Source organism: Chelonoidis abingdonii, chromosome 22 (genome assembly GCF_003597395.2).
Source record: "Chelonoidis abingdonii isolate Lonesome George chromosome 22, CheloAbing_2.0, whole genome shotgun sequence".
NCBI lineage: Eukaryota > Metazoa > Chordata > Testudines > Testudinidae > Chelonoidis > Chelonoidis abingdonii.
Window position 1 is genome coordinate 6,519,386 of NC_133790.1, and position 25,167 is coordinate 6,544,552.

At 37.8% G+C, this 25,167-nt stretch overlaps 1 protein-coding gene across 1 annotated transcript; it reads left to right on the forward strand.

Annotated features, from left to right (window-relative positions):
• Positions 1 to 24,708, forward strand: ZCCHC8 (zinc finger CCHC-type containing 8). The gene is made up of 14 exons (XM_032800761.2): positions 1 to 234; positions 2,612 to 2,654; positions 4,328 to 4,402; positions 6,220 to 6,325; positions 7,760 to 7,837; positions 8,194 to 8,297; positions 12,244 to 12,309; positions 14,621 to 14,681; positions 15,143 to 15,285; positions 16,219 to 16,361; positions 18,670 to 18,794; positions 19,896 to 19,979; positions 21,092 to 21,206; positions 23,159 to 24,708. The coding sequence occupies exons 1-14, from the start codon at positions 45 to 47 to the stop codon at positions 23,983 to 23,985; spliced, it is 2,160 nt and encodes a 719-aa protein (XP_032656652.1). The 5' UTR covers positions 1 to 44; the 3' UTR covers positions 23,986 to 24,708.
• The last annotated feature ends 459 nt before the right edge of the window (positions 24,709 to 25,167 follow it).

The window sequence follows — 25,167 nt, forward strand, 5'->3', positions numbered from 1 at the left end:
TTTGCCCCTTGACCGACCTCCCCCGCTTCCTGCCGCAGCCTAAGATGGCGGCTGAGGTGGACTTCGGGGATCGCGAGCTCTTCGAGCAACTGGACGGTGACGAAGCGGCTGCCCCGACGGCGCAGCCGCTTCACACCCGCTTCGGGGAGGATGAGGAGCTGGAGGAGGCCGGGGAGGCGCTGCGCGAGCGGCTGAGGGACTCGGAGGAGATGGTGCGGCAGCTGCGGTCCGAGAATATCCTGACTGGAGGGATCTGGGCCTGGTTTCGGTTCATCCTGGGGCAGGGAATAGCCCCAACCGCGGTCTACTTTCGCCCATGATGTTGAGTCCCTTCCGGCGTAGCCTCGGTTCCTGCTTCTCCGGGACCAGGGCTGCTGGGTTGAGGAGTCTCTCAGGCCCATGAGGCCCAAAACCCTTCAGCTCTTCTACTGCCTCCCAAATAGGGTGACCAGACAGGAAGTGTGAAAAATCGGGACGGGGCTGGAGGTGGGGGGATAATAGGCTCCTGTCTGTATAAGACACAGCCCCAAATATTAGGACTGTCCCTATAAAATCGGGGCATCTGGTCACCCTACCTCTTCCCTACTGCTGGGGTGGCGGCAGGGGTCTCTCCCTCTCACTCCCCCCCCCTCCCCCGATGAACGTGGTCTCTGCTTCACTGGAGGGGGAGGCTTGTTACTCAGTGATCACTGAGTCTAGTTTGGGTTTTGCATGTGAGTTCTGGTTAGTCAGGTTGTGGTGATTTTTGTATGGATGAGTCTGTCATCTGGGCAATAACATAAAGTGTGGCTTGATGAGCTGTTTAAAAATCTCCTTTTAAAAAGAAATGATCCTAACTCAGATCATCATAGTTTGAAATAAGTTTGTATTTCCAGGGATATTGGATGTTAGAGTAAAGAAAAGTTGCTGACTGGTCGGAAGAATGAGGAGTACTTGTGGCACCCTAGAGACTAACAAATTTATTTGGGCATAAGCTTTTGTGGGTTAGAACCCCCTTCATCAGATGCATGGAGTGGAAAATATAGGAGCAGGTATAAATACATGAAAGGATGAGGGATGTCTTATGAAGTGTGAGGTCAGTCTAATGAGATAAGTCAATTAACAGCAGGGTACCAAAGGAGGAAAAATAACTTTTGAAGTGGTAATGAGAGTGGCCCACGATTTTGAGGCTGTCTCAAGCTTTGACCATGTAAAAGATTGTTTTTAGTTTGAAGGGATGGATGCAATGCTCTCCTTGTTCTGAGGTTGTTTTTTTTGTTTTTTTGTTTTGTTTGTTTTTTTGGCATTTTCTAACTTCATGTAAGTCCAAAAAATGATAAGCCAGTAACCTGAAGAGCAATTATCTTTAGATGTATTTTAAATGAAATAGTTTTTGTGCAATCCTTTCATCATATGAGGGTGAGAGATGGGGGATTTGTGTGTTTGGTTAGTTAAAAATTGTTTTTTAACTATCTAAAATGAGAAGGCTCTCATTCATCAAATGAAAGAGGGTTGGCAGGTCTGACTTCTTCATCCTCTCTGCCCTTGAATTTTCAGTTTTTGTTTTTCCTGGTGGAAAGATTTGGATTCTTGATCATCTTGTGTTACCACTAAAAATGTGTAAATGAGATGGAAAGTGTATTTAAAAAACAACTTTTCTCTTCAACATATTTGTTTTCCAGAATAAAGGAGAGCACCAGTAATTCCATAGTTTAGAGTTTAAAAATCCATTTTTATGTTGAATCTTAAACCAGAATAAAACCCGAGTCTTGCATTGCATCCCATGTTACCAGTGTCTCAGATGTTAATTTGTTTTTAAGCACGGTGACAACAAGGTGGACTTGGAAATGCTCTTTGTAGCTCAAGTTTTATTCTCATGTTTTGTTTAGTCCAGCTGCGAAGTGTTTTTTTGACACTTTCAAACTGTGAAACTGCTGGAGTGAGTATAGTGTTTGGCATTTCCTTTTTAAATTTTTTTTTTTCCTTTTGTGGTGATGAAGGTGTTTGTGGAAGAAATATGTGTACCTGAGCCAAATGTGACTGTTAGTCCTGTTTGTATTTCTTAATTTATTCAGCGTATTTGTCTTTGTATAGTAGGTTTTTTTTAATGATGATCCCTTTTTGGTTCTTTACATTTGTTTTTGTAAGTTATAGTTTTAGACTTGAACTTGTCCATACCTTAGTTCTCCATTTAGTTCTGACTTTCCCTGCATTGCTTTTTCTCCCTGTAATGCTGGCTTTGGTCAGTTTTATTTGAATAATTTTAACTATGGCTTCTGCCATGGGAGTGCTGTGTCATCCAGAGTAGATGCCTACCAAGTAAGGACAAAATACCATCAGTAACAGAACTTTTCTGTAGTGCATATTGTGAGTTCCTGTTTGTAAGGAGACAGTTTTCCCTGTTTTAACCTGCTTTTCTCACTCACTTTGTTCTATCCCTCTAAATTCATTTTTTTGATTGGTGAGTTCATGAATGGCTTTATGCAGTGTGGTAAAGTAAGTGAAAGAGCCTAAAATCCTGTTTGCTGTTCAGTTCAACTATTGCAAGAGTTAATTCTTTCTTAAAGTGGTATACTTTGATTCTAATGATTAATATATAGAGGAAACCAGTATTCCTTGACAAATAATTAACATCAAGAACTTAGAAGAAAACTGAAGATTCTGACACGACCAAGGTATGTTAATATTGACTTTCCAAGTTGGAACATTAAGGCAATTGTGTATTGTGGACATAAAATCAAACTAGGTTAGGCCAACTTACAGCCACTGCAGCAATTACTGCAATTTTTCATGTTCACACTACCCTCCTTCTGTCGGTGGTAAACGTCTTCACCAGGAGCGCTTACACCAGGGGTGAAACTAAGTTAAAGGACTTACTGGTACGCCGGAGTCCTGAGCAGGGTTGTGGCCTCAACCGGAAGAGACAAGGCCTTTGAATCACACCCGGAGTTACCAGCTGCAGAAGTGTCTGGGAGCCCCGGGGCTCAGATGCGATTTAAAGTGCCTAGGGCTCTGGCTGCTTCTGCCACAGCGCAGCTTTGGACCGTTTAAATCACCAATGGAGCCCTGCGGCTGCTACCCTGGCGGCCAGACTAGGGCAGTGATTTAAAGGGCCTGGGGCTCTGACCACTGGCGGGAGCCCCGAGCCTTTTAAATCAGCAGCCTGGGGAAGCCGGTTCAGTCTGGACTGGCTTACTTTCACCTCTGGCTTACACTGACTTAAGAGGGGCGTGGGGGGAGGGGGAATGGGGGTTTGAGAGCCCAGGCTCTCAGCTCTCTGCAGAGCTCCCAGCTGGAGCCTGGCTCCCGCCCAGGGCTCTCCCAGCAGCAGCCAGGCTCCAGCTGGGAGCTTGAGCTGAGAGCCCAAGGTAGCAGCTGGAGTCCAGCTGGGAACTCTGCAGGATGCCCACTGCTCAAGCTCTTAGCGCTGAGCAGCAAGGTTCCAGCTTTCAACACTGCTGGGGCTCACAGCTGGAACACCCCCTCCTGCTCATGGAGTTGTCAGTCAGCCTGACAGCCAACAGGCAATGCAAGTAACACGTCAGTTCAGGTCCTGCAGTGCCTGTATAATGTTGACCTAAGCCTTATGTCTCTAGTCAACGTGGATTTGCTATGTTGACATAGCGGGTGAGTTACAGCAGCAGGAGGAATGCTGTAGTGTGTACGCTTACATAGTTAGGTCAATGTAAGCTGCCTTACATTGACTTGACTTCATAGTGTAGACATGCCCTTAGTAATACAAGATCTAATCAATGAGTATATTTAACATAGACCCTTTCAGAGCACAGGTACTTGCCTAATCACCGTCTTATGCACGAGCACCATGAACATATAAAATTCTCTTTTCTAGAAAAGGTTTCAGTTATTGTTTGTCTTTAAAATTATTGGGTTTCTGATTTGCGTGAGCACTCTAGACACTATCTTTGTGCATTCAGACTTGAATATATAGTATTTAAAGAAGTTTCATCTTTTTATATAAAAACTGTTGACATAGCCTTTAGGAAAATAGATTTCTTTGAAATTGAGTAGCAAGAATTATCAGATCTGATAATCACTTTGACCTGTTAGAAATTTCTCACTGAATAAATACTAATTGAATACATATATTTGTGGTGGTCTGTCAATTTTGAGTTAAACTGCAGCCTGTTGTACCCAATGGAATGGGTGAAAAGCAAATGGCATTTGTTTTGGCCAAGCCTACCTGTGTGTCCGTCTTGGGGAAAGAGAGAGTCCCCTTGACTAGTGGCATAGCTGTGATAAAATGAGTGGGCTGCTGCACACATTGTTCATGCAGAAAGGGGAGGAAAAGTAATTGCACAGTAACTTTACAGTATCTTTTTTCTTCTAGTGGACTTTCAGTGGACAGTTCTAAGTTAGATGGACCTTTGTTACAGATTTTATTTATGAACAACGTTATTTCAAAGTAAGTAACTTCCCATGCCAATAAAGTGTAAGTCCAATTCCCTTTTAAGATTGCTGCTGTTTGGGATTTGTTAGTGTGCAATTGTGACATGCATTAACCAATCTATGGCTGGATTATAAACCTATTGTACCCTGGTTACTTAATCAGTTATAGCAAAATGTCTTTAATATCCTGATTCCAACTGGTATATTACTTTCATCTAAGCCTTTTTCTAAATATAATTTTCTCAAACACACACATACTGGGGTATGTTAATTAAATGGACACTGACAACTTGATGATTTAAATTAATTTTTTTAAAAGGTGTTTGACAGAACATCCTTTAAGTTCTGAAATGAGTGTTTAGTGCTTACATTTAGAAGGATCTCTTTAGATGGGCACAAGATTGGCAATACAAAATATGCTCAAACATAATTCTCCTTCCCTTCCTTTTTATGTACGCACCTGTCTGTTGCCCTTTTTTGTTTTCAGTTTCAGCTCTGCTGCTGCTTTAGTAATCACCATTTTGTAGGACTCGAGGAAAATGAGTCTAAGTTCCCCAGACCTCTGTGTTTGTGATAAGCTCATCTGACCACAACGTAGTGCAACAGACTATATACAAAGTGCTTTCAAATGCACAAAATGAACAAACTGAAAACTTTTTCCTCTAATTTTAAGTATAACAAGGGTTACTTTTAACAGTTGTATGTACATTTTCAGATAGAAATGTCACTTATTTAAAAGTTGTGTCCCTTTTAAATATAGCTGCTACTGTTTTGCAGTACTATAAATAACAGAAGTGTTAGATAAAAGTGTAAAGCCATCAGGAGTTTGGTTGTAAATAGGTACTAAAGGCTGAAATTTAGCATGCAGTCTAATATTACTAACTTCTTTGTTACTAGTATTGCAAAATTTTGAATGTTCTTTTTAATGTAACTTTTCAAAGGAGTATTTTGAGATGTCACTAACTTATTTCTCATTTAAAACCATCATTAGACTTTTTTTCCTGTTCATATATATCACCTTTAAAAAGAGAACCTATTTGAAAGAATTCATAAACTGATGCTTATCGTTTCTCTGTCGATTTTAGAGCAGCCAAATGAGTGGGAGAAGAAGTGTGAAGTATTGTAAAATCAGAAAAAGTTGTAGGGGAATAACTGTTGGGTCTATAGTATATTTTTGGTTTTTTGTTTTCCTTGTCCTATATCCTACTTGGAGTCAGTTTGTAGTACTTCTATCCAGTTTAGTTTAAGCATTCTAAGCAATGGGACTTGTACCACTTTCCTTGAGAAACTGGACTGTGGAATAATTTCTCAAGTACAAAGTCTTTCCTGATGTTTAGCCAACAGTTTACATTACTTATGCAAGTGTCTTTGGTAGTTACTTACATTGATTTATTATAAAATAAGATTTTTTTTTTTTGGTTCTAATCTGCATCTACCTATGTGGCTGGATATGTGGCATCCAGTTCCATTTGCCTATGTTTAATTTCTATTTCTACTTTGGTTTTTTTAATCTAGTTCTGAAATCCACAAAAACTATATTAAATAGCATGGTTGCAGTTTTGAATTTGCTTTTTAATAGATTTGTATGTCTGTCTTTTCCAATTTATAGATGTGATATGTTGGTTACATTGGGGAAGCATGAAATTTAGATTTACAAGCTGTACCTTAAGATGTACACATCTAGCAATAAAAAGTTCAGGAATAAAATTCTTATCCTGAAGACTGAACAAAGTAACTTAATTATACAGTGTTCAAAACTTATAATTTCCATTTCAGGAATCCTTAAATACACACATGCAGTCTGTTGTATTCTCTTATTTCTACCTTTTGCAGGCAGTATCATCAAGAAATTGAGGATTTTATTTCTAGTTTAGTTCAAAAATACGAGGAGCAGCAGAAAGCTGAACCAGAAAGGACCCACTTCAATGTTAAGCCTCAGGTATACAAGTTCAAAGAATATAGACCTTATCTGGACTACTGTGTGTAATTCTGGTCTCCCATGTTTAAGAAAGATTAATTGAAACTTGAACAGATGCAGAGAAGGGCTGCTAGGATTATCAGAGGACTGGAAACCCTATTTTATGAGACAAGACTCAAAGAGCTTGGCTTGTTAAGCCTAGCCAAAAAGAAGGCTGAGGGAAGATATGATTGCTCTTTATAAATACATCAGAGGGATAAATACTGAGGAGGAGGAGGAGTTATTTAAATTAAGCACCAATGTGGAAATAAGAACAAAATAGTTATAAACTGGCCATCATCAAATTTATGCCTGAAATTAGACAAGGATTTCTAACCATCAGAGGAGTGAAGTTCTGGAACAGCCTTCTAAGGAAAGTAGTGGGGTAAAACTTAACTGACTTAAAGAGTGAACTTAAATTTATGGAGAGTATGGTATGATGAGACTGCCTACAATAGCACATAGCTAATCTGCGGCAAATATATCCAATGGCTGGTGATGGCACACTAGACGGGGAAGGCTCTAAGTTACTATAGAGAATTCTTTCCCAGGTGTGTTTCTGGTGGATCTTGCCCACATCTTCTGGGTCTAACTGATCTCCATATATGTCATTGGGAAGGAATTTCATCTGGGTCAGATTGGCAGAGATCCTGGGGTTTTTTTGCCTTCCTCTGCAGCATGGGATATGGGTCACTAGCAGGTTTAAACTAGTGTAAATGGTGGATTCTCTGTAACTTGAAGTCTTTAAATCATATTCTGAGGACTTTGGTAACTCAGCCAGAGGTTATGGGTCTATGATAGGAGTTGGGTGGATGAGGTTCTGTGGCCTGCAATGTGCAGGAGTTCAGACTAGATGGTTGTGATGGACCATTCTGGTCTTAAAGTCTGAGTTTATAGAAACATAATGGTTTTGGTTTTTTTTCCCCCCACTTTTTTTGGTTGCAATATCACACTGCTAGTTTATCTGAATTACAGAAAGTTTTTTCCTACTATTTAAAAATGGTATATTTTTTCTCAAATGTTTGGAAGGAGAATTCTTTCTATGTCCTGCAGATAGTTCATTAACTGCCACTTCCTTTGGACGTTTAAGTGAAACAAGGCATTTCTCTTCACCCTCTCCTCCCAACCCTCCCTTTTCTTGCCATCCCAGAGGTTGAGCATGTTTCCTCCACAGCATTCCCAGCCCATGACACCAAGGTTCTAGATACTAGAAATCAAAGCCATGTCAGTTCTTGGGTTGTATACAGTATTACCACTGGCCTACAAGTCTCATACTTCATATACTAGCATGTGGTTAGTTTGTGTGTACGTGGCAATAAAAAGCTGGAACCAGCAGTTATATCATCTATGTTTCATTTGCAGCAATTAAGGAGTTTTTTATGTGTGCTTTTTTTTTTTTTTGGCTTTTCATATTAGCCATCCAGTATTCTTTTGGAAGAGGACCATAAAGTGACAAGTTCTAATACAATAAAAAAAATTAAGGAAGCTTTCAGTGTAAGTTAAACTTTATATTCTTCACTGGTAGTTCCAAATAGTTCCAAAGTTCTATTCTTACTTTTAGTCCAAAACGTCGTCATAAAACGATATGCAAGGTTTTAGCAATGTAATTGATTGACTTTATTGGACTTCGTGATGCTTTAGCTTCATACTTGGAAAATTTACCTATATGTACATTCAGAAGGCATGGAGGGATGTTTGGTTATGTTTAAATCCTTTAATAGGTAATAAACTATTTTAACTAATTTTTGTACAACTAATTACAACATTTTGAAATATTAAAATACTGTGCTTTTCTAATATTATCAGTTAATCTGATTGAAATACTGACAATTTTCTGACTCTTTCAACAGGTTGTAGGAAGTGTTCTATATTTTACCAATTTTTGTCTTGATAAACTGGGACAACCTATATTAAATGAAAATCCACAGCTGACAGAAGGATGGGAAATACCCAAGTATCCTGTTTAGTAAAATGGAGTTCCTTTTTCTGATTATATAACCAAATAACACAATCAGATACAAAGTTGAGGTTAAAAACTTTTTCTCTTTTTCTACTTTTGTTTTTTTAACTTCTATGACAGTCTGGCTGGGTTCATATAAGTGTCTGAAATCAGCTGAACTATTATTCTTATTGTAATTATTATTATTTCATGTTTTGAAAGTAGGTTGGATGATAGATGTCTATATGGCTTGACTTGATTTCATTGAAGGAATCATGTGCTGTGGCTACGAAATATGAATGTTGCATTCCGTGTAAATATGCTCATCATGTCAATCAAGATTGGATGTTGGCGGGACCACATGGCTCACAGCGATCTGGCATATGACTGCTATACTCCAGAAAGCTGGCTATTTGCTTCTATAAGAATTATTATTTTAAGTGGTGATGGAAGGGGGAAGAGCTAACAAACCTCAATTAGTGCGTGTTGTTTGACGAAATTTATAAACCTAACATCATTGATATTCTTTATGGTGAGAGTGAAGGCATGAGTCCGGATTTTGAAACAGAGAATAAGGTTTACGTCGGCATTGATCCGAGTTTGCATCTCTGTGCAAGTATGTGAGAAAGCTGACTCGAGTAAACGATCCTTATTTATGTGATAGTTCTTCATTTCAGAGGACATAAAGCAGTCCGAGAATTTCTGAATGTGTGGCTGTGGCAGCCTAGGCCTGTGACCCTGTGGGTCTATATAGTAGTAACAACAGTCTTAATTATCCTTCTTCTTTGTTTCCCCGTCACTGTTCCGCTGCTCCGTAAGAAGCCAGAGTCCTGTGTTGTAAAGCACCCAAGGTTCATCTTGCTAGGGATCTCTAATTTGTGTTAGGTCCCTCTCGTACTAAAGGGGGCACTCACAATCCAGACAGTACTCCAAATGTCTACTCCTGATTCTGCTTTACGTACTGGCGTGGTAAAATGACTTTGATACTAATGTAAGACGTCGTCGCCTGCCAGTGAGTTGAGAAATCCATCATGTCTTAGCGGGACCAGCCTGGGTCTGTCTCGTGTCATTCCTGATTGACTGGTGATACACATCCACTGATTATAACTTCGCTGTGTCTGGCATTCTTGCTCTTCTCTGTAACTTCTCATCTCTCTTTCCCCGGCTTTTGCGGTCCGTTCGTCCCGGGACGAACGGACCGCAAAAGCCGGGGAAAGAGAGATGAGAAGTTACAGAGAAGAGCAAGAATGCCAGACACAGCGAAGTTATAATCAGTGGATGTGTATCACCAGTCAATCAGGAATGACACGAGACAGACCCAGGCTGGTCCCGCTAAGACATGATGGATTTCTCAACTCACTGGCAGGCGACGACGTCTTACATTAGTATCAAAGTCATTTTACCACGCCAGTACGTAAAGCAGAATCAGGAGTAGACATTTGGAGTACTGTCTGGATTGTGAGTGCCCCCTTTAGTACGAGAGGGACCTAACACAAATTAGAGATCCCTAGCAAGATGAACCTTGGGTGCTTTACAACACAGGACTCTGGCTTCTTACGGAGCAGCGGAACAGTGACGGGGAAACAAAGAAGAAGGATAATTAAGACTGTTGTTACTACTATATAGACCCACAGGGTCACAGGCCTAGGCTGCCACAGCCACACATTCAGAAATTCTCGGACTGCTTTATGTCCTCTGAAATGAAGAACTATCACATAAATAAGGATCGTTTACTCGAGTCAGCTTTCTCACATACTTGCACAGAGATGCAAACTCGGATCAATGCCGACGTAAACCTTATTCTCTGTTTCAAAATCCGGACTCATGCCTTCACTCTCACCATAAAGAATATCAATGATGTTAGGTTTATAAATTTCGTCAAACAACACGCACTAATTGAGGTTTGTTAGCTCTCCACTCCTCACGCACCTTAACAATAACTAATTCATTAATAGAAGCAATAGCAGCATTTCTGGAGTAAGCAGTCATATGCCAGATCCTGTGACCATGTGGTTCCCGCAACACTCAATTGCTTGATTGACATGGAGATTGAATATTTACACGGAATGGCAACATCATATTTCTAGCCACAGACATGATTCCTTCAATGAATCAATGTCAACCGATAGTTAGACATCTATCATCCAACCTACTTTAAAACATAGAAATAATAATAATTAACAGTACAGATAATAGTTCAGTTGATTTCAGACACCTTATATGACCCAGCCAGACTGTCCATAGCGAAGTGAAAAAAAACAAAATGTAGAAAAAGTTTTTCCATATAAAATATGGTTATCCCATTTAACAAGAAGACAGCACTTCAGTTTAATCTAGCTTTACAAGAAGGTTGTCTTTTCCTATGCAGATTACCTTAAAGGTTATGAATTTCAGCTCTCAAATCCAGAAACGAATTGTGCCTCTTGTAATAGAAGTAGCTTTCTAAGGCATAGATTTAGACATACATCCATCTATTTGCATTGTACAGGCAAGTTAATGTTAAAATGTGAACTTTAGCTTTCTGATTTTCTGATTTGTCATTTAACTTTGTAATCTTTAACATTAATGTAGTTCTGCATCTAATATAATAATTCAAATAGATATTCTAAGGGATTAACTGTACAAGGTATACAAATTAAACAACTTTAATTTTTGTTCTCTAGAAGGTGACTATCTTTTATAACGAGAAACTTTTGTAACTGAGTATCTTAATCTTAAATAATCAACTAAAAGTCTTAAAATATATGACAGTGTTTCCATGGTATGATGAGTTCTGCTCGATAACAATCCAAAGCAAAGCGGACTGACACATGTTCATTTTCATCATCTGAGTCAGATGCCACTAGCAGAAGGTTGATTTTCGGTGGTTTGTGTTCTGTAGTTTCTGCATCAGAGTGTTGCTCTTTTAAGATTTCTGAAAGCATGCTCCACACCTCTTCCCTCTCAGATTTTGGAAGAAACTTCAGATTCTTAAAACCTTGGGTCGAGTGCTGTATCTATCCTTAAAAATCTCACATTGGTATCTTCTTTATCAAATCTGTTGTGAAAGTGTTCTTAAAATGACCATATGCTGGGTCATCATCCATGACAGCTATAACATGAAATATATATGGTAGACTGCAGGTAAAAGAGAACAGGAGACATACAGTTCTCCTCCAGGGAGTTCAATCACACACTTAACACGTTTTTAACAAGCATCATCAGCATGGAAGCATGTCCTCTGGAATGGTGGCCGAACCATGAAGGGGGGTATGAATGTTTAGCATATCGGGCTTGTAAATACCTTGCAGTGCCAGCTACAAAGGTGTCATATGAATGCCTGTTCTCACTTTCAGGTGACATTGTAAATAAGAAGCAGTCAGCATTATCTCCTGTAAAAGTAAACAAACTTGTTTGTCTTAGCAGTTGGCTAAACAAGAAGTAGGATTGAGGTGGACTTCTAGACTCTAAAGTTTTACATTGTTTTGTTTTTGAGTGCAGTTATGTAACAAAACCCCCTACATTTGTAAATTACACTTTCATGATAGAGATTGCACTACAGTACTTGTGTGAGGTGAATTGAAAAATACTATTTATTTTGTTTAATATTTATGTGCAAATATTTAGTATTAAAAAAATTACAAAGTGAGCACTGCACACTTTGTATTCTGTATTGTAATAAAATCAATATACTGAAAATATAGAAAAACATCCAAAAATATTTAATAAATTTCAATTGATATTCTATTGTTTAACAGTGCGATTAATCGTGATTGGTTTTTTTTAATCACAGTTAATTTTTTTGAGTTAATCATGTGAGTTAATTGTGATTAATCGACAGCCTTATTTAAAACTTATTAGTGAGGATGTACTTGTAGCTTAACCCATGGGGACATTCTTCTGTATAAAGTACTATCACTGTCAATTAAAACAAGATTGAAATTCTGCTTTGTACAGTAGCAGTTCCTTATTGAAATCTAAGATACCAGCAAGTTTTCAGCCAGATTCTCTCTCTGGATGGGCAAGAAATACAAGTAAAAGCAAAAAGGTTGGTATTTATCTTAACTATGAAGTTTTTCAGATTAAAAATTTCAAAATGTGCATTGTGACTATTAAAGGGTCCAGTATGTAGGGGAATAAATTGCTTTTTATGGTCCTAAATTAAGTTAACAATATTGAATTTTGCACTAGAAAAGGTTTTGGGATTGTTTGTTTGGAATATAGGATGCTCAAAAAAAGGCAGTCAAATTAATGTGTAAGAAAAAAATGTGTCTGAACTAACTGGTTTTGTGGTTTGCTCTCTTTTTATAGCTAACATTTTTTTAATAATTTGCATTGATATGCTGTCACGTAGCCTTTGTTCTATGCAGCATTTTTTATTTGGTCTGTTTTCTCTGCATTTAATAGAAAATGATCTTGGAGTAGTTTGTGTAGCCATTGTGAGGAAAAGTAGAATTACAGAAGAGTGCTCATTTTGGAAATTCTGGATAACCCTAGTCTGCCTAGTTTTTCCAGCATCTGAAATACCTTATTTCAAACCCAAACAGTAGGCATGGAGGCAAGTTCAGTTAAGCTTTTCTATAATCTACTGCATACTCAAGTGAAATATTACATTTTGAAAGAAAAGTGGAGTTGCAACCGTGCTTCACTGTGGATACTTCTAGATGGTGGATAAAGTATTCTGAGAGAACAATTTGCATCAAATCTGTTTGAATCATACCTTCTGAGAAAACAAATATGCTTCCCACTTCTCCTTCAAATCAGTCATTTAAAAAAGAACCCCTTTTAAGAGACTTAAAACCTAGGTTGTCCTTAGGGTTGCCAGTTTTGGTTGGACGTGTTCCTGGAGGTTTCATCGCATGACAGCCTTTAATTTGAAGATTAATTCCTGGAGACTCCAGGACAATTGTAGAGGGTTGGCAGCCATGGTTGTCCTCTTTATCCACTCTCCCTTATCCTATTGGTAAAAGTGACTGCGTGCACACAGTGAATTAACGAATCATGTGCTTAAAGGGACATGAAATTTAAACTTGGCCCAAATATTAAATCTTTTGAAAACCAGCCTTTTAAAAAGTAAATGTCAATAGAAACACTTCTATGATTTAAAAAAAAAAAAAATTCCAAGAACTGTTGTTTTTTAGACAAGTAGGTATTATCTTGTAGCATTTCAAACCCAAACACTAAGAACCTGAAGGTGAATCTGTGACAACAAACCAAATTTAAACTGGCTTCAAATTTAATTTTCGTAGATGAGAGAAATTCAAACCGTGAATTGAGCATATTAGCAAGTAAATGAGATTTCTAAAATGTTCTCTTATAATAATAATCCAGAGTGGTGGTACAGCATCTGAAAATAATTGTTTACAGCATATCTGTGACGTTAATAGTGTCCTTTTAACTGAATCCTTCAACTACATCCCTTCTCTCCCTTCCATCTTTCCCACCAGCCTTTGTGTTGTCCACAGGGAGTGTGGAAACTCTTTGTAAGTGGGGGATCAGAGGAGAAGTACTGAGACATGGCAGGTGGGGAGCTGGCTCCAGGCTGGGAAGGAGGACCCTAGGGTTCCTACTAGATCCATTCTAGCCCCTCCAGGTCCTGCTCCCCCACTTGATCTCAGGTGTCCCCACAGCCTCTCCATCCACTCCAGGTCCTGCTCCCATCCCTTCAGCGGCCTCTCTAGTCCCAGGAAGTCCCATTCCCACCTCCGTGCCTCTTCCCTTCCCCCCTGACATGCATGAGTTCACATCAGGGCAGAACCCCCACAATACTTCCTTGCAGGGTTGATAGCCCCCTACACTCTGGTTGTCTAATTGTAACATCCGTGAGGCAGAAACCTGACCTTACCTTGCTAGCTATTTGCAAAGCAGCTAGCACATTAAATATTATACATATAAGTCTATATAACTTTCGTTAAAAATACTTCAGGCAAAGGAAAGAGAGTTCTTTCATAATCGCTATCTTCCTAAGGGAACATAATCTAATTTCTGTCTGGAAATATTACTTACTTCAACTTTATCCTTTCAGTTTGTTTATTTTCTGCATTTGACAGTGCTTTGTGTGTCTTTCTCCATAATTAGTTTCTCGTTTTTCACCTGACAGCAACAAACATATCTTTTTAAATAGCAAAATGTGTGTTTTTGTTCTTGTTTTTGTTTTTAACTACAAAAAGTGGGAGGAAGATGCATGTTTAGGTATAGTACACAAGTTACTTTACAGATTTCTTAAAACTGAATATATTTCAAGTTAATGTAAATCTCTGCATGTAATAGAATAAAGAAGAATAAATATGCACTTCAAAAGTACATTTTAAAGGGATAAACTTACAATATAAATTTATTTTAATGCTTTCCTTAAACAGGCCAAAACCTCATTGTTTCAATTGTGGTTCTGAAGAGCATCAAATGAAAGATTGTCCAAAGGTAAACTTTTCCTCAATATCCGAAAGATTGCCTCTGAGTTACCCAAAATGTATTTCAGTGCAACAGGATATTTGTGGAATCATGTTGGTCATGATCTTTTATTAAAGATCAATAACTGTGTGTATCTCAGTCATACTTGTAACTTCAGAGATTTAAATCAGTATTTTAAATGAACCTGTCATAGCATAATGGTTTGATCCCTCCTTTTTAAAGAAAAGTCTCTTTACATGTTTTTAGCTTTCCCTCTGGAGCTGGCAGATTTCTAAAATACACTGGTTTCGTTTTTATAATAACTTCCATTCAGTGGAACGATGAGCTGGCCTTGGTCTTGTGACGTAAGATGTGTTCCATGCCCTTGATGTGTAACTTCCAGGCAGCTTTTAATAATTTGGTTTGGGTTGAGTGACGTGTGTGCTTAAATTGCAAGTTGCTTCATGGTGAGTCTCTCAACTGTATTTAAGCCACGGAATGCTACCCGTATAAGTGAGAAAAGAAGAGCGTTCATGGAAGCCTGTGGTGAAGCAAGTAACCAGAACTTTCAGCAACGTTATCATGCGGACGAAGTAGAAGAGAGGTTTGGGAAGTTTAAACCAGGAATAATAAGGTATCTTTCTCCCTGTGACTCCCCCCTCTACACATGTTGATTGGATCACTGTACTTCTCACACACATCAAATAACTTTTCTGCCATTTGTAATGTATAAAAGTTATCACTTACCATATAATAATTCTCTTGGTAACTATATCTTCAGTTGCATTAAGACCCCTTTTGTAAAAAATGTCTTAATGTGTTGATAAATTCCTCAAGTTTTCTTTTCATGCTGAAACTTTCCCCATTAATCCTACTCTGTCCAACATTTCCCTGATCTAGGCACCCTGTAGTGACATGTACTGGGTCCTCAGGTTAGTCTTTTAATGAGGGAGACTACAAATATTTCTGTGGTTCCTGTGACCCTTTTTAAGGGTCATTTACAGTTCATGCTGGATTCAGGAAATTTTAAGCTTTTCATTTAAAAAAAAAATTTTTCCATATAAAATATGGTTATCCCATTTAACAAGAAGACAGCACTTCAGTTTAATCTAGCTTTACAAGAAGGTTGTCTTTTCCTATGCAGATTACCTTAAAGGTTATGAATTTCAGCTCTCAAATCCAGAAACGAATTGTGCCTCTTGTAATAGAAGTAGCTTTCTAAGGCATAGATTTAGACATACATCCATCTATTTGCATTGTACAGGCAAGTTAATGTTAAAATGTGAACTTTAGCTTTCTGATTTTCTGATTTGTCATTTAACTTTGTAATCTTTAACATTAATGTAGTTCTGCATCTAATATAATAATTCAAATAGATATTCTAAGGGATTAACTGTACAAGGTATACAAATTAAACAACTTTAATTTTTGTTCTCTAGAAGGTGACTATCTTTTATAACGAGAAACTTTTGTAACTGAGTATCTTAATCTTAAATAATCAACTAAAAGTCTTAAAATATATGACAGTGTTTATAGAAAAAAAATCAAAAATAATCTTCCTATCTAGTGAAGAACTTCAAGATGCGCTTGGTGTCACAGATAAGAGTCTTCCTCCATTTATATATCGCATGCGCCAGCTGGGTTACCCCCCAGGTTGGCTCAAAGAGGCTGAACTGGAAGATTCAGGACTTGCACTTTATGATGGAAAAGGTAAGTAGTATGCAGCTAGGAAAGCCTAGCTGACTGTAGAGGTAACACATTCCCTTCCTACTTAAAAGAAGAATGAAACTACTGAATTCTTAAGTATACAAGTTTCCCAGTTGCTTGATGCTGACTGTGGGTTATAATTAAGGCTAAGATTTTTGTCATGGTTATTTTTAGTAAAATTCATGGACAGGTCACAAGCAATAAACAAAAATTCACAGAAGCAGTGACCTGTCTGTGACTCTTGCTGCTGCGGCTCTATAGTGCTGGGAGCTGCAGGGTTCCCCCTCTCCACCCCCCTGCCCCCGCCCGATGAATTTAAAATTAGTTTTTGCAATGTTGAGGCTTCAGGCCACCTTTAAGTCTTGGACTCTTGACTGTTTTGGTTCCTGAAAGAACTGTACCAGTGCTAAACTGTCAAGTTAATATTATAATTATGGTCATGCTTATCATTAGAATTCACCAAAAAAAAAATGAAAGGTGGTGGTCTTGCTCCAAAAAGTTTTCATGTTTTCAGGTAACTGTTCTTCTTCCTGCATCAGATGTGCTCCTTACGGGAAAGGTTGAGACTGCTGTGAGCCAGTTTTTCTCTTAGTTTCTCCAGTCATGTTTAAAAATACCAATACTGCTGTGACAGTGAAGCAGCTCTGTTCTTTCTGAAATGACTTAATCACGTGGTTGGAAGGATTTTGTCCATTTGATCTCACTATCTTTTAAACCTCTGATGCTAGACTATGGAGTTTGTGGAAAGCTATATAAGTTTCATATATGGCCTGGTGTCAGACCTGCTCTTGCTTGATCACACTCTTTTGATTAGCTCACAGTCTGATTAAGTTGCCTTATTTGAGCCTTTTGAAGGAAACAGTGGTATTCCTCAAAGTTCCGTAATTATTTCTATATTAATGTTTTATGCTCCCTCTTTCAGACTTGTCTAGAGCGTATATCAAAGCCCAAGTTCTCAAAACAAAGACTTAATTTATTACTGAGTAGCTTGCCAATTTTGTTACATTTAAATGCTGATTATTCTCTATCCCCACAGTTAAGTAGCAATGATTCAAGATAATCTTCTGATTTCCTATCACGAATATTACCTGATTGAGGTGTTTAAGATGATGGGGAAAAAAATAATTAATCTTCTTTTTCTCTTCAGAGTGACATTATTCTTTGTCAGTTGCTCTTCCAGTTTATTCTCTAAAGAAAATTCAATTGATCCAGACTGCGTCAATAAAGTCTATGACTAGCACAAATTGTTAGCACACCATTTCTCCTATTTACAATCCTTATACAGGCTTTGCATACACTTCAGAATATATTGTAAAACTTTAATTAATCTTAGTCTTGCTTACAACTTAATTTAAGTATCTCCTAGCACTCCATTTCACACTCATGTCCTTCATTAATGGTTCATTAACCACATCCACACAGAAATTGCTGCCAGAGTCTTAGATACTTGTTTCGCAGGGCTGTATTGCTCTGTGCCTAGCTTGGTTAAATTGTCCAATTCTGAATGTGTTAAAAGCAGATGGAGGACATTCCTAGTTTATAAGTATTTTAGTTGGTTTTAAAATTTCAAACTGTGGAGCTACCTGATGAAACTTCATGAGAAAATGTCCATTTTAGTACTAGTTTTAATTCAGTGGCTGACAGCAGGAAAACTATAATTTCTGTATAGATATTCGAAAAATACTAATATTATTCCCCTTCCTCTCTTTCCTTGTTCAACTTCCTTGTTGCGGAGAAACGCTCTTTTTCCACATTACCACCCAACTAGTATTCTTGGGTTTCCTTGAGTATCTCACTATTAACGAGATACCCCAAAGAGAACAGTATTGGAACATTACCAGGGTAAATTGAACTAGGATAAGCAAAGTTGGTTCTTAACCCTCTTGTGTAGAATGCCACTCTTCTTCTCTCATCTGCCCTAGCTATGCCAATTCCTTGAGGTAATGAAGACAGACTCCCACAGCCAAAAAAAAGCAACAATTTCCAGACCTGTCTTAAGTCCATGAGTTTAAAGAACACAAGTTGGTGACACAGAACATAGGATCAAACAACAGATGTAATGTTCCAGAGCCAAATTCTGCAAGGATACCAAAAGTAGATTCAGAATACTGCTCTGGCTTTAGTTGGGACTTCAGTGGAACCTATGCACACATCTAATGAGAGAATTTGCCACTGTATTCCTGCTACATTGGTTGCAAGCCTTTTCTCTAGACTGTGTTTCAACTTTGCAGCCTGTTGTCTTTCTGCTGAAATGTTTTCTGTAACTTTCTTCCTCAGGAGAAATATTAACACTTATGATACTTTGTTATAGATACTACTGGTGGTGATACAGAAGATGAAAGACCCTATCAACAAAACAAATGTGTCACTTACGATGTCTCTAAGTTAATAAACTATCCAGGCTTTAATATGTCTACTCCAAGTGGGATCTCAGATGTAAGTGTATATGCTACACACGGTGTGTTGTTCTAAGACAAAAACATTACTTGTGGATTATTTAAACCTTGATGGTCAGCTGCAAATAAGTTTGATTTCAATCATCCATTATAACGAGGGGGGATGGGGGGGAATAAGAATTTAAAAGTTAATTAAGATCTCTGAAGAAACCTGTGCAATAAAGAGTCTGTCTGGACTTTTGCTGATTCTAGTAAACCTCCAGGAGGCTGCTATTAATGTGTAATGCTGCTTATTTCCACTATGAGATGGGAGCATATGATGCTGTACCTATGCTGGTATTCAGATTTTCACTTAAATGCCAATATTTTTCAAAACAAAGCTGAATGCACATTCATATGAATCTAAATTTTCTAAATGTAAAAAGTGTTCTCGAAATATGAATGTTACCATAGCAATGCTGTACCATATAATATTTATCTTTGCTAAACAAAAACTACATCAAAAGAATGTCTCAGGAATTGAGATGCACAAGTTCAGTAATGCATCTTTTAACACTTGAACAAAATGGGGCAGATTAAGAAACCAGTTAAATAGGCAAGTGTTGAGCCTTGGTATTGGAAAGTGCCTTAAAGAATTTTCTATTCCTTACACTGTTTTCTGTCTGGTGGTTAGTGCCCTCTTAATGTAGCTTTTCCTCAGTTTTCTTTGTTTTGAATGTATTGTCATAGATTTTAGCATAACTATTACTAATAATTTGGAAGACTTTATTCAAGTTGTAGCTCTTTATGTTCACTTTTTCCTCCTGAGGTAAATTTTAATAGCTGCACTACAAAGTTTGAATAAGAAGTTTGCAACAAAATGGCTAATAAATCTCATTAAATTGGTGCTGTGGTTTCTTGGCCAATATAGCTCTATGCAGCAGATATTTATATTCGCAAGTTGGAATGGAGCCCATATTTTTGCTAAAAATTCATATTTAGGGTTCTTCCTCCTTCCCAGTTAAATAAATTTCTGATTAGTAACTGTTCCAATCTGTCCATATCATGTGTGTTATAGTTGCGTGTATTATAGTTGCATGTGCATTGTTAGCCACAGCTTACTAAATGTCCAGCTTTATTAATGGGTTTTTTTCCCCTGTAGGAATGGAGGATATTTGGTTCCATACCCATGCAGCCATCTCAACAGAAGGACATTTTTGCTAGCTACCTTTCTAATTTTCGAGCGGTGAATATATTTGTGTTATATTTGGATACAAAAAATTGGAGAAATCATGTATTTCTATATTGATGTTACCAGTTGTCAGTGGTCTCTTGTATACATCTCCAACTTTGGCCAAAAATGGCTAATAGAGGGTATTGGGTTTTGGTGTGAAATCTTGAGGTTTTCATCAGTACAATAGCTAAAAACAGGTCATGAGACTAGAGGGTAGCCCTCTGAATAAACCATTACTTTTGTCCATATCCTTTTTAAATCTTTTGGGCCACCTGTTTGATGTCAAAAACCACCATCTTATAAAACAACTTAGACTCTTTCTCTTTGTCTGATCATCTACTAAACCCAGTGCTAAAAGACTCTAGTTCATAGTTTGTAGGAACAGTTAGCTAATTCCATTTGGATATATGCCTAAATTGAAATTTTGTGTGGACTATGTCTGAGTTACCTAAAAGTCCACTTTATAGTTAATTAACACCAGGCATGGTTTCAGATATTTCATGGTTGAAGAGCGTAATACTATGTTTGCAGGACATGTGTGGCAACCTTGTTTACATAGCTTTCTCTGAGACCTTAATGTAAATGTTTAATTCCAATCTAGTGTTTCTTGCTTCAAGCAAGAAACAGTATGTTTAATTTCAGGTTTCAATTTCGTATTTCTTAAGCTGGAAGTACATTACAATTGACAAGACTTTTTTTTTTTTAATGAGGATTGAGAGTAAAGGATTGAGTTGTTCTACAGGTAATTAAAGAACAGTTTTTGTGAGATTGCTACAAAGGAAATCTCCCGTTCATATGACATGGTGGCTTCAAGAGATCTGGGTGGGTAAGCATGGAGGAAAGGGGTGTTCTTGAGGCTCTGATAGGGATGCAGACAAAATCCCTTTCTCGTTCACCACAGAAAAACTAAACACGATTGCTATTTTTTCATTTCATTACATTAAACCTCTCAAGTTTCTCTGACACCTGAGTGTTTTGCTTACAAAATGGACCCTATCAAATTGAGATCACTGAGGATTGTAATTAGTATTTTTGTTGCAGGGAATATTGCTGCCTTATATCACACAATAGTACCTTTTATAATACTAATTTGTATTCTATTTTCCTGGCTAACTTTTCCTCAGCCAAGTCCAAAATCTAGCAATAAAAGGTCTGCATATCCATCAAGTTCTCACAATTCAAAGAAGGTAAAAGGAGACAATTCAGCAGTATCAGTAGCTGACATGGACATGGATTCTGGTATAGTTTTTCTTTTTTTGCAATTATGATTTTATACTTTCAGAATAACTTGCTCCTTACTCTGTAGTGAAATGTGGACTTCAATTACAATACATGGTTATCAGTATTTCAGTTTGTATTATATGATATTTTAACTGTACTGCTAAAATAGAGAGCTAACTGTATTTGTCAAATGCTTGTATTATTTTGGATTATAGTTGGGCTTTCTGTAATTTACCAATATTCTTCGTCAGAGTATTTTATTCTGTGTTGTAACAGTGAGGGCTATAGCTCAGCCCAAGAGAAGTGGACTCTTTAGGTTGCCACTCTGAATCTAGACCAGGTCAATAGTGACAATTATTACTTGGGTCACAGAATAACCTACAGAAACATGAGTTGATACCATCCAAATTTTGGTGGACAAGTATTCTCGCTACAGCTGATGCCCTTGTTGGTATTTTCAGAAGAGACCAACTATCAAATGGGCATATAAATTGAATTGTCTTTCACCCTTCGAAGTGAGAGAAGGCACAAGAATGGTCCAGTGATTTGGACGTTTAGTTTAGGGCTTGGGAGATCTGGGGTCAAGTCTTTCCTCTACCATAGATTTCCAGTGTGATCTTGGGCAAGTCACTTCTCTTTTCTGTACCTCAGTTACTCATCTCTAAAATTAGGATTATAATATTTCTACCTCAGAGTGGTGATGTGATGATAAATACATTAGTGAGAGGTTGTTAGATACCTCTATGACCCCCATTACTGTAGTCTAAGGTAGGCAGAAGTGGCACAAATTGGGAATGAGGGCCAAGGAACCTTGTACTGCAGCTACCTGCTCTGTGGATAAACTGTTCAGTCTTAGGGCTGTCACTCTTGCACTCTTCTAAATCCACCTCTTAGAATTAGGGAGTGGGAGATTACACATTTATTTTAAAATAATGTATTTTACCTGATTATAAGTTAGTTTGAACAAAGAAAATTCCCATAATAGAAACAGGATTAAAAATATACTCTCCAAGCTAACGTGTTTTTGTGTTGTACATCAATATACCATATAAGAAAGCTGGGAGGCAAAATCTAAATCAGTGAAACAATTTGTTTTCCTAGTTCTCCCGAGATTTTTATGATAGACTTAATCAACGGGGTTTCCCATTCAGGGAATTCTCTAATTTACTATTTACAGATATCATTTTATATTTACTAAAATGATAAATCTGAAGGGCTAATGTTTAAAAACAAGAATACTGTTTATATATTACCAACAGCATGTTTGACCCTGAATAAGCCCCAAAGAGAGTTGCCTGATCTGAAGACTTAACAGTTTTTAAAAGAAGCAAAAATAAAATGTAGTAGAAAATTCAGAGGAAGGAGCTAAATTCAAATTTTTATTATTAATTGTTCCATTCTTACAACTTGTGGGCATTGCAACAGAAGTGATATTTTTCAGAGGAATTAGAATGAGGAAAGCTTTAATGAGTGTTAAAAAGACCAGAAAACTTTCTTCTTTAAATATTCTAAATCAAATTTGAGAATGATCTTCTATAGCAGTTCTCCCAGCTGCCCTTCTGGATTCCCTCGAACTGAAGAGGGAATTTCCATACACCTTGGATCTAAAATCTTTAAGGTTTGGCTTCAAACTTTGTTCAGTATTATCCATATTTAAGAGCATTTAAAAATGCAACTTTTAAAGCAGCCATCGGCGTTCCCTCCGGAATCCAAAATGACAGATTTAGTATGGCAAGTTTCAAGGATACTGGGACATGCAGAAATTTGTTAAGCATCAGGATAGGCTTTTCAGCTGATATGGCTGTATTTCTCCATAAGTTGATGCTTGGGTTCAAAAGGCTGAGAACATAAGTTTACCGTCTTTAACCAAAGAATACATTTTAGATTTGAAAACTGATTAAAAGTAGGGTAAGGTAGGAATTCAGGCCTCAGTACTACTAACGGAGATTTATGTAATCTTCTAATTTTAGATTTGGAAATGCCACACAGTTCTCTAGCTTATGACAGTTTTGAGTTCCAACCTCCACTGCCACCTGGGTCTCCATCGATTGCAACTCCACCCCCATTGCCACGAGGAACTCCTCCATGTACTCCACCCAACTTCACATCCCCTCTACCTCCAGCACCTACTGCCTCTCTTCGCAGGAATAGTCCAGCATCAACTCCTTCCAGTGATTCTGCTCAGCCAAGAGTGGGGGATTCAGCCATGGATGAAGATACTTTGACCCTAGAAGAGCTTGAGGAGCAGCAGCGATTGATTTGGGCTGCACTTGAGCAGGCAGACAGTACAAACAGTGACTCTGATATACCTGCTGATACACCTTTAACTGGAAACTCTGTTACATCATCCCCATCTAGGAATGAACTGGACATTGTTCCAGAAGGAAGAACATCTGAGAAGCTGGTTGGAATGGAAATTGGGATTTCAGACACTAGTATGCAGATATCCAAAAATGAACATTCTAAAAGTGACCCTGATTCAGGGGATGGATTGCTTGACCTAAAGGAAGGTGACACTGATCATGTGGATTCTGAAGGCATTCTGGAGAACAGCATTATAGGCTCAAAATGTGAGGTTAACAATGGAGGAAATGAAGGTGTTACTCATGTGGTCATTAGTACTGAATCATCTACAAAAAATTCAAATCCTATTCCTGACATGAGCAAGTTTGCGGCAGGAATAACACCATTTGAGTTTGAAAATATGGCAGAATCAACTGGTGTTTATCTTCGAATACGAAGTGTATTAAAGAATTCCCCAAGAAACCAGCAAAAAACCAAAAAGGCTTCAGATTAACTTGTCTTCCTTTAAGGTTTTATGGTGCCCCCAAAAGAAACTTAAAGTATCCACCAAATTGGATAATCTCATGCTCTTTTTGTGAAACTCTTTTTAGTAGTTAAGAGTGGACTAATAATTCTTCTCTATTCTTCCCTAGAGGGTTTTTTTATTTTATTTTATTTTTTTTAAGTTCATGCAGGGCTTCCATTTGACCAGGACCAGTGTTAACCGTTCAATATATGAGAACTTGACTAAATCAAAACCTTCCACTAAGGGATGTAAGGACTATTGATTTATTTGTTCAGCATATTTTACACTCTTATATACATGAAACTCTTAAAACAGTGAGTCATCGGTTGCTGTTTAATATTTTGGTTAAGATTTATACTATCGTTAATAGTGAGTTTCAGGTGGAATGGTGGTTTTTATCTGTTCTTTGTACATTAGTCTGCTCTTTCTACATTTTGCTAATTATCCTGTAGATAAGTTTAATATATTACAGTTTTTAAAAATTCCAATATTTTAAAATGTTCCACATGAAAAGTCCTGGCAATCAGATGGGAATAATCAGGGATGACCAGCATTATCCTCACCACTTCGGATATTTTTTATAAATTTAAGTGTGGGTCAATTTTTAAGCACCACTTCTACCTTTTGTAACATCATTCTTTATGTAAACTTGCTGTACATACCTGTTCATTTGTGTGTACAGAGGTTTTAATAAATGAGTTTTCATATAAATATTTTCAAAAATGGTTGATTCTCAAGCATCAAAGCTCCAATAAGAAACTTGTTACTACAGCTACATGAAAACTACAGCTGCTTGTCTGATTTAATTTGTCAAGTATGTAAATTGTTATACATACTTAAAAAAATATGTTGAAATATGAGAATTAATGCAGTTTAGAAAATCTCTGAACTTGTGCTTTGCCATAAAATACATTTTTAGTTATTAAAGTAAGTACTTAAAATCATAGGGTTAGAAGGAACTGCAAGGGTCAGCTAGTCTAACCCCCTGCCAAGATGCAGGGTTTGTTGCATCTAAACCAGAGGAGGGCAAACTACAGCCCACAGGCCACATCCGGCCCGTGGGACCATCCTGCTTAGCCCCCAAACTCCTGGCCCAGGAGGCTAGCCCCCGGCCCCTACCCCGCAGCCTCAGCTCACTCGCTCCGACGCAGTGCTCTAGGCGGCGGGGCT